The sequence below is a fragment of the Cariama cristata genome, unplaced genomic scaffold (assembly GCF_000690535.1).
Source record: "Cariama cristata isolate BGI_N322 unplaced genomic scaffold, ASM69053v1 scaffold8749, whole genome shotgun sequence".
Lineage (NCBI taxonomy): Eukaryota > Metazoa > Chordata > Aves > Cariamiformes > Cariamidae > Cariama > Cariama cristata.
Window position 1 is genome coordinate 18855 of NW_009633984.1, and position 16131 is coordinate 34985.

The 16131-nt window shown below is 35.6% G+C and overlaps 1 protein-coding gene across 1 annotated transcript; it reads right to left on the bottom strand.

The window, feature by feature from the left end:
* Positions 1–486: 486 nt before the first annotated feature.
* Positions 487–13529, bottom strand: LOC104156876 (ryanodine receptor 2-like; the record flags this gene model as incomplete). Its single annotated transcript, XM_009706982.1, has 8 exons — positions 487–1147; positions 2860–2911; positions 4224–4324; positions 5623–5687; positions 7499–7655; positions 9946–10080; positions 11996–12142; positions 13469–13529. Coding segments are annotated over 8 exons (814 nt in total), but the record flags the coding sequence as incomplete, so codon positions are not given.
* Positions 13530–16131: the final 2602 nt, after the last annotated feature.

Below are 16131 nucleotides of genomic sequence, written 5' to 3' on the forward strand. Positions count from 1 at the left end.
AACAAGAAAATCTTCAACTCCACTACCGATCACAGGTGGTAGAAATGAAAGAAAGAAAAAGAAAAGAAACCAAAACTACTGTCAAATTCATAACATATACATTGTTGGCTGATGACACTTGTTCCAGATGTACAATAAAGCCCACAACACTTTATTACTATGGATATAATTATTGTGAATGTTTTTTCATGTTGATCAACTTGCTTCTGAAGGTTGTTTTTTTGATTGTTTTAAACTTGCATAATAAACATGCAATGAAACATTTCTTGTTAAAGTGTTTTTTGCAGTCGTCTTGTTTTCATACAAAGATTTCATAAAGTTGCAGTGTTGTATCAGAGCATTACCAAAATAAGAGCAAAAGCTAAAGTGGAAGGTAAATGTGAAATGAACTTGATGAGAATAACCTAATCTTGTCCTGAGACACTCCAGTCTTATTAAAAAGATGTGCACAATCAAATCCCTTCCTCCCAAACCCACCAAAACCACAAAATAAATATTAACTTGGAAGAAAGGGAAGACATAAAGAAAAGAAAAGAAAAAAAATGATGTCATCATGCACTCATCTTCTGCATAGCTCAACCCACATATAGTAAGGCACTATTTCCCCACAACTTAGTGTCCACAACAATCTTTTACAGTGCTCTGCGAACTACATATAGTTCCTTCCAGGATGATGAAATAAACAGATTGAATGAGTGTTGCTACCATGTCACCCCATGTGTGATCTCATAGACAAGGGCATCATCTGGCAGTTTCAGAAATAAGCAGTCTCAAGTCTCTTCTTATGTGTGCATGTTATGTATAGGGATCTCTTTTGTGTGTGCAAGTGGTCGGTTTGTTTTCCAGAGTTGCTGTTATTTTTCATTGTTCTTTACTCCAGTGTTCTCAAAGCAAATGTACAAGAAAATAAAAGCGCAGTTGGGTCATTAAAAACAGAGCTCTGGTGCTCCAAAAAGCACACAGCTTTGGGAGTTTAAGAAATCTGTTAGACATTCCCAAAAGAGTTGGGAAATACATGGACATATTTTCATCTGGAAATCCCCATCTTTGCTTAGTTAAGCTGGTCTTCATATTGTTTTCGGAAGCAATCACCAGCAGGGAAAAACTCCCAGCACCGTTCTTGATACATTTTCCATACATAGGATTCCTGAAAGAAACACAATTTAAACAATTTAACTTGATTCAATGAGAAAGCACCAACCATGACTTTGTGGTTTTTTTTTCTCTTTTATTTACATACTGCTTCACTTTGTTGATTCTGTGCATCTCAGGTTGTTGTATATCAACCTACAAAATCATGTTAATGATTTTGATCAGTTTAGAGTCACTTTTAGATTTCTGTCACCTGGTCAAAAAGCACTAGAGAAACACATAGAAGAGGACCAGGTAGTTCAACTCTTATCCAGGAGCGCTGTAAAGCTCAATTAAAGTACCAGGGTAAGTAGAATATTTTCTGGCATAGAGATTTGACTGAACGTCTGCCATCAGTCATTTCAAAACATGCCTACACACAATACATAAACCAAAATGGCCTTTAAAGGCATTTCTTAGAAAAGCAATATTTTCTGAATCAGTGGAGGTTTTTCTTTTTATTTCTGATTATTTTTTCAGTTAAGGTTCTGTCTCTAGGCAGTCTGGAGAATAGTAAAGGACGTGCCAGTTTATTGTCATTTCAATCACAGCACTTAAATGTGCTTTTTATTATACAAATTCCATGGTAGAAAGAACATGTATTACACAAGTTACAGAATCATAGAATCATTTAGATTGGAAAAGACCTTTAAGATCATCAAGTCCAACCGTAAACCTAACACTGCCAAGTCCACCACTATATCACATCCCTAGAAGTTATGTAGTTTGAAGTACTCTCAATTTTCAAATGATCAGCTAACAGTATCAAAAGTGAATAGTTAGTAGAAATCTGCATTCAATGAATATAGTAGGACACACTGTATGCCAAAAGAAAATGTAAATAAAAAAGACTTTTCAAAAAATCTAATTTAATCTGAAATTCTCAAATGACAAATGGATGTTCAAAAACAGCAAGGTAAATACATAAAATCTGATACTGGACAAGGCTGAGAAGATTTATGCAAAGAAGATGATTATAATGGCCCAGTACATACATCAGAGTTCAGAAAGAGTAATCTACACAGATTTATAGCAAATCATCCCTCTGACCCAATTCTGTAGAGCTAGGTATATGACACCGTTCAGGTTTTTTTGGATTTTGATCTGCAACATGGGAACATTTGCTTAGTCAGCTGTAAGACTATCACTAGAAAAAAACAGTAGTCGGTAAATTTGATATTTTTTATACTAACTTTTGATCTATACTTAAAGGAAGTCAAAGGAAGCACCAGAAGTTTGAAAGAACAGCAGCAAAGAAGAAATCTCCAGAGAAAACTTCTCCCACAGGTTTCATTTTAAATATATGCACAAGCCCTTTCATATGGACTTATCCAGGAATATAGACACAGAAGATTATATATAGATAATAATAAAGGACAAAGACTAAAAAAGAAACAACAGTGAGAAACAAAGAGTGCTGCTTTCACAGGTTGCTTAAATGTTCTGTTTCTCATTTTTGTTTGTAGTTTGTCATTATATTTTTTGGAAGTAACCATTTAAGAATAACAGGTCAGATAACAAAATAGCAACACAAAGCTACAGAATTGACATTCAATCTAATGTTAAGCAATCATCCTAAGAATTGTTTAGAAGAATGAGAATTACATTACATATCATATAGGGAGCTATTCATTAGAATACTCTTAGTTTTGCCAAGCCTGAATGATTTTTATTTTAGAATCAGTCTTATTTAATAACTGTTGACATTCATAGAGCTGTTCAACCTACCTGTCCTGTATGCTCTGTTTCATCTTTGTTAATAAGATACATCAGAAAAAACCTACAAGCAAAGAAACAGCTGTTACGAACACAATACTTGGAAACATAAGGCAACCCACAGAGGGACTGATATTTTTCAGCATGTACAGTGATAATGCTGCTCATGGACTTACAAGTTCCAGAGTTGTATTTATGATAATATTCCCAGATACATTAAGTATACTTTACTGACACTGTTGATGTTCACTTATTGTTCAATGAACAGTATGCTAAAATGCAAGAGATTCAGTTTCATTTAGAGTAAATAACAACTCAGTTTAAATGAAGATTTTCTAGGCTTTCTAATCTGAAAATTATAATAGACATTTTCTTGCTTATGAACACCAACTTGGAAGTAGACAGAGAATAGTCATTGGAACTTTTTTTCCCTCTCTCCAAATAAAAAATGCTGAAGATCGTTAAGAGACTTCTCTTACTGAAATTATAGGTTGGGGATATTTTACTAGTGTATGTAACTCAAGATCAACATGAGCAGAAAAGAACTTTAAAAATATAAAATATATTTAAAAATATATTAATCTTGGGGTTTTGAGACATCTGACAGAAACTAGGTGATGATTTCAAAATTTCACTCAGAATAGACATTCTCTCCAAACTTATGTAAAAATATAAAATATGATGACGAACAAAATATCAAACCCCATCTCTTTAGGAAGATACACTTACAGTAAGTATGTTATAGTATGTTATTTGTGTAGTAATGTATTTTAGTAATGTAATGTTCATATGTATTTGACAGGAGAGGAACAGTATGATACAATGATTGTGGATCTGATATATGGTTTTATTTCCAGATGTGAAAAGACCAAGTTTAGTGGTCACTGATGTTCTGCTTGGATTTTCCCAAGGTGGACCCATGGTCTGATCCCTCCCTTCTCAGGCTCCTCATCCCTTTATCCTGGGTTCTCTGAGTCAGCCTCAGCACTCCACTCAAAATATTTTGTCCAATGAAAGTCTTCCCCCTTTTGCCTTACTCCTTTGCTTGTGCACTCTCTCCATCAGTCTCCAGGCCAGGTCATTCTGTTCCTCTGTACCTTACACAACACATTCAATTTTACAATGCCTCCACAGCCACATACTAAGTTTCCATCTTCTAGTTCACACAAACCCGGTATGTCACAACCAAGCTGGAAACAAGGTAATGAAGTTTGTTCATTCCTTGCTCCCGTCACCACAGAATTATACATTCAGACAGCATGAGTGCACATCAAAGCCAAGCAGTACTCTCTTACTTATGCAAGAGAGCTAATCAGGTACTTGCAGAGGCTGCAAGGGTCATGAGTTAGCGAGGAGTTCATTTTTACTGTACTCACAAATAATTGGCCAAGTTGTGCTCCTGTAGTGTGTGTGTTTCAAAGCCATGGGGCACTGTATCAAAGTAGTCATTTCCTATTCCACAGATAAAGCACTTTGTCTAAAAGAAAGAACACAGAGCACTTCAACACTATATATAACCCTGCCCCGCTTTGAGAAAAGGCCAATAAAAATGTAACAATTTTCTTGAAAATGGCAATGCATCACGTATAATATGTGCTGAACAAAAAGGTTTTTCTTTTAATGATTGGGACTGGATACCTCAGTCAAAACACTTGAATAGAAGTTTAACTGCCCTCAGAACAGCTTCTTACTGTTAAAAAAAAAATAAAAATCTTTACCAGCTATAAATGAACAGGTATCAGGAGAAATAATGGCATATAATGGTCAAAGTTGATTTTTTTTTTTCCTTTAGCACTGTAAGTAGCACTCACTGTAAGACATGGCACTATTTACCTCAATGCCTGTTGTGCTTGTCCAGCTGAAATTGAATATGCTCAAAATTTAGGTTACAAAACACAGTAGGTTGCAACACTTATTCTGAGTTCTTATAGTCAAACTTAAAACAACAGAATAGAAACTCACCAAGTACAGGATACTTTCACACATAGATTAACCAAAGAAAATTACACCTGAGATGAACTGTAACATGACAGTGTTAACGCCCTGTGTTAGAAACCTCTAGTCTGAAGATCCAAAGGACTTAAATAGTCACAGACATGTAATTCATTATAATATGTACAAAGATTTTTCTTCTTTACAAAAATGAAGATACAGGGATTAGTCTAAACTTTAAAAAGTCATGAGAAAACAAACTGTTAGGCTTTCTGTCTGAATTTTTGTTAACTTATCACTGACAGCAAAAAACTGGCCACACTTGATCTGGAGGCATTAAAAAAATCTATACTAGGAGTTGGCAAACAAATCTAAAATATGCTTAGTGCAGAATATCAGTTTAGACAACCTGGGTTTGTGTCCCATGCAAAGAGACATGCAAGGTAGCAGCTAGCCCCTGTCAAAGCATCACATATCTCTTTCACAAGAGGCTGCAAAGAGTGGTAAATGCTGTTCAGAACCTGGATGCTAGCAGTTTTCTCTTCATATAATTTTCTAAAAATAATTTTATTGGGTACTAACAGAACTCCTTAGCTAAGTTCTTATATTTTAATAGATACAAAAAAGTAAATTAAAAAAACCCTCAGTTATTATTTCCGTCTAATGAACTGAGAAGTGAGAGTAGAATCTCATCCAGGACATTGTATGATATTGGACCGTGTACAGAACTGTATTTTCCTCTTAGTTTAAAAAACTATCTACTAGCTAGATCACATTTTGCTTGAAAATAGGTAGTCATGAAACCTGAAAACAGAGTATGGTTCAGCAATCGGATGTTCTTACCTCCATGTCTTCCTTAACTTGCTCTTGCTGATCTCTTAACTCACCGAAAGCATCAATAATTAAACCTAGGGTTTAAGTTAAAATGATAGTTAATGTTCAAGAACAGAACTGTGATAAAGAATATTTGGAAATCCAGGGATAACTCTGTCAAAGAATATTAAATGAGAATCTTGGGCAGAAATAATAGAAGCCAATATATATTCTAAAGACTACAAAAACAACTCAATATGTGAAGGAAAATGAGCAAGTCAAAGAAAATGGCTACCAGTAACATGGCTGGCAGTACTGTTTGGGATTATAAAATGGGAAAAGCAGACTCCTGTTTTATTCACAGTGCTCTTCTCTTGATTTGGTACATGAAAACATATGTGGTTTTACAGTGACGGAGGCTTTACTGTAGAACGAATGCTACTGTAAGTTTAACAGAGTTCAGGGATTTATTACATGGCAGATGCAGACAGGCCCAGAGCTCTGCGCATCCTCTGTCATTATGGTTGTCATGTAGTATGAGGTTCCACTGTCGGAGCTCTACAGAAGTAAGGGGTCATTTCAGGGAGATACAGAAAGAAGAAGAAAAACCACCACAGGCTCTGTGGCCGAGATTATAAATTCTTTATGATTCTCCCTTTGCTTACACCAACACAAACACGGACTAACTCCACAATCGTTATTGACACTACTGTGCTCTAAAACTGATGAATACCAGAAGAGAATTATACTCAAAGCATGACAGCTAAGGCATCTGCTCTTCAGCCACTCACAAAACGAAGAAACAGACAGTACGAGATATTGCACTTCAGGCTATAAAAAGTTTTGCTGCCTCCCCAGGTCCTTTAAAAAAACTTATTACTTGAGTAAGAGTTATAAACAATTTACCACAAGCTCAGAGTCACTTTCTGAACTTCCTTGTAGGAAATGAGAAAGCATCCTTACTGCTGTCAAAATCATCTGCCAACTGTTACACATTTTTCCAAAATCAAGAATATACTTCTGTTAATTTGTGCAATATTTAATAAATGATCTTTTGTGCATTCTTTACAATCTTTTGAAGGTATAATATGTAAACAGATGGGGCTTTTAAGTACTTCAGGTAATAACATTAAATGTTATTAATACAAACATAATAGAAAAAAACCTGACTTCCCAAAATTCAGAATCCACTACCCAGATTACAACAGCAAGCCACACTATCAGTCAAATGATTTCCACTCAAATTTAGAAGCTAACCTGATGGGCAGCCGACTTACCATTGTCATTAACCCAGATATACTAAACCTGTTTCATACCAAGCACCTTTCTTTACTCTTTGACATCGTTCAAGTAAGCAGGCATCACACAAAACAGAGGTTTTTATGTAAGAAAAAATTAAACCTCTCAAAGCTATGTTCCAGTTTTCACACCACTACCACCAATCTGAAGAGCTGCCAGACAGTCAAGAACATTAGATGCTGGCACGGGGAATAATGACAGCACCCACTACTGATTCTGTCCACATAAGCTCACAAAGGGTGGGTTATGCCGAAAAATAAATTTAAGGTATGCCACAAGATTTCTAATCATTTCTCTTGCTGATCAGTTACAGGAGGCTTTTAGAAAGGGCAATGAGGTGACAGAAACTGTAGTGACACCAGTATTCTCACAGCAAAGAGCTTTTTTTTTGTTTCCACTGATCCAGTTAGAGCCTGTTGATTTTACAGAGACTAGGAAGAACGGTGTACCGATAAAAGCCCGCTGGGTGTGATTTACTATATACATCTGTGCTTCATGACCTGCCCTGGTGTCCTGGTTGAATCTTAGGCGTGTGATTACCGTAGCCCTAAGATCTTCGTACTGCTAAAAACCATTTTCAGTCTCACCACGGGTTATAAACATATACCTTGAATAATTGCAAGCAGGATGACAATCACAAAGAAGAAGAAAGTGATATCAAAGATAATCCGATAGATTTCATATTCATCTCCTGCTGGATCCTCTATTTCATCACCAATGCCTCCACCTGCACGGACTCCAACGTACATGTGAAACATGTAGCACTAAAAAACATAAAACAAAGGGATGATACAAATTCTGCTTGCAGCTAAAAGTAAAAATACCCATTGTTGTAAATTCAGTAATTGGCAGAACTGGTCTATGGTCTAGCAACTATGCTATCTGAAGTCATCTTCTTCTCCCCTTTGAGGTTGTGTACATTTCTGAGGGAGGTGAAATGCTGCTGCACAGCTGAAGCTGCAGTATTTCAAGCTCTGTCATTATGTAGCAGTTCAAAAAGATCAAAGATTCAATCAACTTTAAGCCCAGCAGAGTACCATGGCTCCTGTACAATCGTTTCAGTAAGGTGCAAATAGGAGATACCATTTTCCAAGCTCAAAAGTGAATAACTTTCCCATCTTTGCTGTTTCAAACAAAAATTAGAAAAACAAAACAAACCAAACAAAAAACCTTTGAGAATGCTTGCGCAAAGGGCAGGCTAATGATGGAAAAAGTCTGAGACTCATACTGTGAAACTATGATCTGAAAAGCGGTATAATAGGTCTCTGGGTATGTTATGTGGGATGATGACAATGCAAAATTTCCAGTTTATAATGCTATAATTTAATAGAAAATTATGATAGCACTCTTAGAGGTCTGGAGCAGGGGATTGGTCCTTTTTCTTTAAGTAGCTTTGCAAACTACAAGTCCAGGGTTTTCACTCCGTATCAAAAAGCAGTGGTTACAATAACTAACTCCTAAAACCTAACCATACAAAAATTTCATTCTTTTATTTCTATGCTACACTTGCCCCCAAAAATCCCTTATGTGAGAAATTGATACAGTAACATACAATGCTGAGTGACCAATGGCTGAAAATTATAATAATTTTTAGACATAGTTTTTATTTCACCATTGACTTAATCAATCATTAACCTAATGAGCAAATGTAGTGTTAGTTATCTAAAAAGTTTTAAAAGTTATTTTTCTATTTCTAAAAATAAAAATACATTCTCTGTAATTTTTTCTTTTTTTTTTTTTTTTTTTTCTTAACGTTACACTGCAACTCTTACTGCTTTTACAAAAGACAACCCTAATTTTATAGGATATCACATGTTATTCTAACTCATTCCTGTACAATATTATACTCCTTTTGTATTTTCAGAGAATTACAGAGCAGGCCAGGTCAGAAGGGACTTTGGGAGGTCTCCGGTCCAAATCCTGCTCCAAGCAGACAAAGTTGCTCTGGGCATTACCCAGACAGACCATTACAACCACCTAAAGATGGAGACTGCACAACCCGATCCACTGTTGGGCTCTCCTCCTCTTTCCACGTTATGTCCATGGTCTTCTGCCATGCACTGCTGTAAAGAGCCTGGATTTGCCTTCCCAGTAACCCCCAGTAACCTCTCTGCAGGCAGTTTCTTGCTGCTCTTACACTCCCCCCACCCCAAAGCTTTCTCTTGTCCAGGCCAAACAAACAAGGCCAGTTCCCCCAGACTCTCCTCCCAGGGCAAGTGCTCCAGCACCTGACAATTTATCGGCCCTCCACTGATTTATGCTCTAGTTTATCTGTGTCTTTCCTGTACTGGATGTCCCAAACCAGACACAAATACAGACATACTACTCTGCTTCCACAGTTAATCTAATTATTGGGCTTTTAAATGGTGTCAGTTTCCTGGAAGTGATTCATATTGCATAACAGACTGAAATATATTTAATTTTGTTGTACGTGATTGCTTTTAGAAGGATGTTAACAGCAACACATCTCAGAAATTCTTCGTGATTTAAGCTCTACCTACCATCCACAGCTGCAAAGCCTGGCACTGTCTCACTAGATACAAAATAATTTCAGTGGTTCTGAGCACAGGAGAGATTTCAGTAATAGAATTGCCAGTCGAAGATAATCACAGCAATTCATGTTAAAGGAAACGATGGATTTCTGAGCTTAAACAAGCATTTCAGTACCTGAATTACCTATGAGAGTCCTTGCCTACAACGAACCCTCCTCCAGAGTGGCCTGCAGAACTTCAGGATTCAGAAGGACTGCCCTTTACCTGACTCGGCTCAGCATTACAGCTTGTAGTTGTTTTTAATTTTTTAAGAAACTACAGCAAAGAATACCATCACTTTTCTTCTAGTCATTTATAGATGTGTTTGTTTTACATACACAGGGTGTATCTAGTTGTTAGGAATATTCATTATATTTGTTCCTTTGCCTTCAATTATAGTCTTTCCTGTTCCTGGCTAATATATAGGGCTGTAATGCTGACTGTATGAATAGGAATTACAAGAAGGTCAGGACAAAAACATAACAGCCTAAGAAAAAAATCCAGAAAGCAAAATAAGACTTACTGTTAGCATATCATCACATTTCATGTCTGGCATATCACCATCTTCACTCTTGTTGTAGAATTTGCGGAAAAAGTTGAACGCCACTACTGTATACAAGTATACCACTACTGCCAGTAATCCCACTGTCAGGACAAGCTGGAAGGCAAAATTATAGAGTGGATGTAACACCACCATGGAATCATGCTACACAATTGTCTTTGCTAAAAGAGAAGGAAAGTACCAATAACCTATATGTTCTAGAAGGAGGAAAACATTCCTTACTTTTTCTCTCTTTGCGTATCTCTGTAATATTTGGTAATATATCTGCATATTTTCATGCAAAGATTGTGCATTTCACCTGTTCTGTTTTGAAGGAAAACTACGCTTCAGAAATACAATTACAAAGACAAATCTTGCAAAATCTAATGGATACATATGCAAGCAAACAATCCATTAGAATCATATAAAACCAGCACAATCGGACAAAAATATCCAAAAGTTTACTACCAAATAATAATAATAGTACTACTGTTTCATATCACCTATTATATAATTGCAGTACAGTATTTCTGCTAATTTAACACTGAAACAATTTTGTTTATATTTATGAATTCACATATAAAACAAACTGTTCCTAGTATTTTAATATCTACCTCAGAGAAGCAGCAACAAATACCCCACTGCTCAACTGCAGCATCATTAAAATTTTGCCTTGAGCTTTATGGAAAGCAGCTGGAAGTGAACTGCAATCTCCTGTAAATTGATTGAAATTCACTTGCACAGCTGCCAGACCTAAAAAATTCCTTATCATAAATAATGATTTATTTCACAAGTAATTTGTTGAAACTTCAGGACTGTTTTTAAAAGGTAGAATAATTCACTTTTTTCAGCAGTAGACTGATTTTTTTGCTTTTTTGTTCTTTTAAGAAATCACAATTAAGAGTTTAAGAAATTCTGCCCTGTAAAGGGCAAAGAATGCAGTATGTTGATTTCTGAAACTTTTCAAGACACAATTTTTGTTCCACAAGTGAAACTTAAGTTTGCCACATAAATTAAAACAAGTAACAGTTTCTCAAGGTGAGTTCATACTTAAGAGTCTTCTATATGTCATGTGCTTCACTAGTTATTCTGAAATATAAACCATGTCTATTTAAATGTGTATTATTTCTTAAACAATGTTGACAATGCCAGTGCATTTGAAGGCAGAATTAAATTAAATCAATCACCCTTTGCATTTATAAAAAATCACTGCTAATAATTTTATGTTTCTCTAGTATCAAACTTGCTTAAAACAAAAGAGAATAAAAACAAAAAAACCCTGGAAAATAACTTGCTACTGATAAATTTTGAAATGGCACTTGCCACCAGGCTTCTAAAGCACCTACATTGTATAAAGCCAGAACTGAAGTTCCATCTTACTACAACAGCAAATAAGTATACACAACAGAGTCAACCTTTATGTTACCATTCCCAGCCCACTTGACTAAGAATTGTATTAGCTGCCTTGCTGGAATATCTTCTAAGCAGACCAAGGATGGCTTTTTTTAGTCATTAAAAATTGTTTACAAAGGTCCTTTGAACTAGGAAGGCCATCAGTCTTGAGGAACACTAAGTCTCGGGTTCCATTAAATGCTATTCCTACAAAAGATCTCAGTAGATGAAAAGCCTTAGTTATTCTCTTTACTTAAATTAGAAATGCAATTTCAGATTTTACAGTTTCTTTAAGAAAAGATTTCTTATCATCAAAGAACTGATTTTCTCAAACAGTCCTCTAACAGAAAGAGTAACTGGGTCTCAACTGGACCTTTCTTTAGATGAATCTTAAAAATATTTTAAACGGCAACTTTATGGCACAGTTGCTCATAACAGCTACAGACTGTCACAAATCCTAGTCCTGTTTTCTTATGCTGATAAATCCCATTGGTTAGTTTTCCCACTGACCCAAGTTCTAAACTTCATGATGAAAGAACAATTCTGTTGCCAATCTGCAGAGCAGCTGAATTAAGTCATGAAGTGATCTTTCCTGTATACTCCTTAAGTAAAAAAGCTGAAAAGAGATGACAGTTGATACCTGTTTGCCATTGTGGGTCACTGATGACAGGATAGTTCGTAATGTCTTGAATCCCATTGCAATGTCAAGGAGATGAGCAGCAAAGAAAAAATTGTTGTAATGGCCAAGGACTGACATGGTCATGTACCATGCTAGGTAAAGGAAAGACTAAGAGAAAAAACAAGTACATTATACAGTAAAATTCACGGCAATTATCTTTAACTTAATTCAAAACACTAAGGAAAGGTAGAAATTGCTTGAATGTGCTTTTCTGTAAATAGAAAATAATTTTTTTTTAACATAGCATTTGCTAGAGGTCTTTGAGAATTTTCTTTTTGTGCAAAAATATTAAATCAGCAAATACAACGTCCACAAGACATGGTCAAAATTGACTTATTCTGAATTTTAATTTTGAAATTGCTAAACTCTTATTTGTTACTGTTTCTAATGTGAAAAGTTTTTCTGATTTATGAAATTCTAAACTGTTTATGAATTTTAAAAAAATTACATTAAACCATTAAAGCCCTAAGGTGGTTAATGACAAATGAAAGCACTCTGCAAGCAACAAAAGGAATTTTATAATTAATTCAAACTACTAAAACTACTACTTAAACATATATGTATTATTTAAGTAGTTTACTAACTATTACTACAAATGTTAATTTCATCTTTTCCCCTATCACTTAATTTTTACTGGACTTAAAGACAAGTATATATTTATAAGAGAAATTACAGTCCCTCTGTTAGAAAAAACCTAATCCTGAACAAACTCTATCTCTTTACGGATCGTGCTGTCTGTAGACCTGGAGACTCATCATTCCACTCTTCCTGAGTAAAGTCAGATGACACTTTCAGCCTCCAGCAGTCCTAGTTCCAAAATCATTTGTTCCTCAACAGTTTTTTTTACCAGTAAAATAAGCTGAGTTAGGCAAGCAGTAATAGTAAGACTCTTAATAATCATGTGATGACTGACTACCCAAACTGCAAGGTAGTTGTTTATAGTTCCTTGTTTTTTGTTTTTAAAACTCATTTTTTCAAATGATTAAAATCATCAGTCTCATTCTGTATCACATTCTACTACCAGTTTCAGTGATACAAATTTTAGCAATTCCACAAGCATTAACTATACTGATCTGACTGTGCTCGAGGAATATTCAAGTGTTCATAAAGTTTATGAACAATATGAAAAATGGCAATTAGAATTTCTATAGTCAGTTTTCTAATTCTGCAATGCAGTGCTTGCTTATTGCTCCTGAATAAAGGATATCAGAAGGGGGGGCAGGAATTGACTGAAGTTCTATAGACTAATATTTATGTAACTGGGAAAAGATTTTGGCGATGCCTTTTTAAGCTTCTGAGATTTTCTTCATCTATGTAGTAAATGAAATATAATTCAGAGTATTTCATACCTTCCTTTGAAGCACTTTAGGTTACCAAGTAACATAAGGGTGGATATATACATATATATGTGTGTATACATACTGATAAACTTACATTATCAGTGAAAACAACTCCTAATTTCCACATCTGATACTTAACATCAATGGAATTTAGCCTGTAAAAATAAATAAATAAAATGCATTTTATATCAAAACACAACAGGACAATATGCAACACAATCTGTAGGAAGTATATTGTCACATAAACACAAGCGACAACAGCTGATCTGTTTCTCCAAAAGCTGAAATATATCAGAACCTTGTTCTGATTCACACTTCTACTCTGGAACGGACCTATCAGAAAAAAATTTTAAAAAAGCAGAAAAACAAACTAATAAATACTGGTTTGGATTCATCAGACCTAATGCTGATCGATGTCTAAAATGTTATCATATACATACAAGTGAAATGTACTGTCTTTATTTATGGATAAAAAAGATTTTTTTAATTTTTTTTTTTTAAATGTGACCCATCTAATCCTAAAGTAGCTGTCAAAAAAGGTCAGAGAATTTGCACCCCAAAATGCCAATTCTTTACCATTAGTTATGATAGCGTACCTTGGGTGATACAATTAGATGACAATAAAGACAAAACAAATTGAGGTGAAATGAATCCCAGAGCTTGTGCCCTTTGCTTTTCCCACTGGTATCAGGAATAAACGTGAATGAAAGAGAAATGTATATCAAAAGCTTTTGCAGAAAAGGACCTGGGGTTCTTGGTGGACTGCAAGTTGAGCATAAGCCAGCAACGCACCCTCACTGCAAGGAAGGCTCCTGGCGCCCTGCGCCCCGTGAGAAGGGGCTTCGCCAGCAGGTCAAGGGAAGGGATCCGGCCCCTCTAACCCAGCACTGGTGCGGCCACACCTGGAGGGCTGGGTCCAGGGCTGGGCTCCCAGTTTCTTCCACAGTTTTTGTTGGTTTGTTGTATTAGCCAGTTAGCCTCTCCTACTGCCCTCCTCTCTTCAACAAATTTTATGTTGTACAGACTGATATTGTAAACTATTCTCACCAAATTTTTTCCCTTGTATTTCTTTAATTAATACCTTCAGGCATTGATTCTCCTCTTACCCTATCAACACAAATAAATTTCTCAACCTTAGGCTACATTTTTTGCACTAGAATTAAACTCATTAATTTGCTTGAAGTGTTTTAGAGAAGTGATACAACTAACTGACCAAACAAGATGTATACCATTTTTGCTTGTAACTGTATCTTGTCCTCTCTAATTTTTGACTTTTTCTTTTTGGAAAAGTTTCGATCACCTGTACTATATTGATACAAAAAAATTCTAAACCTGGATCGCAATTCAGGAACAAATATAAACAATAGCATGAAAAATATCATATGTCCTAATTTTATCCTTAAAATGTCAGCGAATTCAGTGTTCCTGAAAGAGATGAGCTGCTGACAATGACTGAACAAGTAGAAACAATGCTGGCAGATGTCATACCCTTGCCATATATGAAAGCACGTAGTACTTCTGTGCCAGATGTTTATATGGAATTACCTGAGGCCTTAGATGGAATAATAAGAGTTAAACGCTGCTTTATCAAGGTCTGATTTCCAAAATTCTTACTTGTATAGCCAGAGACACTGAGTACATAAAAGTAATAGTTTTCTTTGACTATTACACTCCCAAGGAATACTTTGCCATCAAAATACCAAACTCCTACTTGTATTATATGCAATGGTATTTACTCTTTAATACAACCAAAAATTAACACCATTCTAAAAGGTAAAAGACTCAAGTTGAGTCTCCTGTATCATAGTACAAACACTACATAGATATAAGTGGAGCTACTATAATTGAAAAACAGCGTTAAATAAAACTTCGACCAAGACCTCTAGTCCAAATAGTCTACAGCCTATTTTAATTAAGAATTCATTTTTCCTTCTGAAGTGTATTAGTCTACTTGAACAAAAAAGGGAAAAGCAGAAAAAACGTAGTAGAAGTTTTCTGATTTATGGAAGATTTGACCCTTGCTCTCAAATTTATACACAGCAGATCTTTCATACATACATTTTACTCCTATGCAGAAAATGTTTACATGATACAGTAACTCATTTAGGGTCAATTTTTTTACCCTTTATTCACAGTGAATTATACTTTTCTGCCTTCACTGAACTTCCACAGGACTATATATTTAGCTCAGTGCGGGTGAAAGAGCACAGTTATAATACGGATGCTCTGTAAAGACAAAGATAACATAAGCACAGAGACTAATGGTGAATTCTAGAGTCTATTATCTAGTTTAAAAAGATTCAGTAGACTTTAATTTTCTTTTTTACCATTTCATTTCTTGGGTTTGTTTGTGGTTTTTTTTTAACCTATGCAAAGGCAACAAATTACTAGGTTAACAAATCTAAAACTTCTCATAAGGTAGTGTCCTGGTTTTGGCTGGGATAGAGTTAACTTTCTTCCTAGTAGCTGGCACAGTGCTGTGTTTTGGATTTAGTATGACAACAATGTTGATAACACACGGATGTTTTTAGTTGTTGCTAAGTAGCGTTCATAGCAAGTCAAGGATTTTTCAGCTTCTCACACCCAGCCAGCGACGAGGCTGGAGGGGCAAAAGAAGTTGGGAGGGGACACAGCCAGGACAGCTGACCCCAACTGCCCAAAGGAATATTCCATACTATATGACATCATGCCAAGTACATCAGTTGGGGGGAATTGGCTGGGAGGGGCGGATCGCTGCTTGGGAACTAACTGGGCATC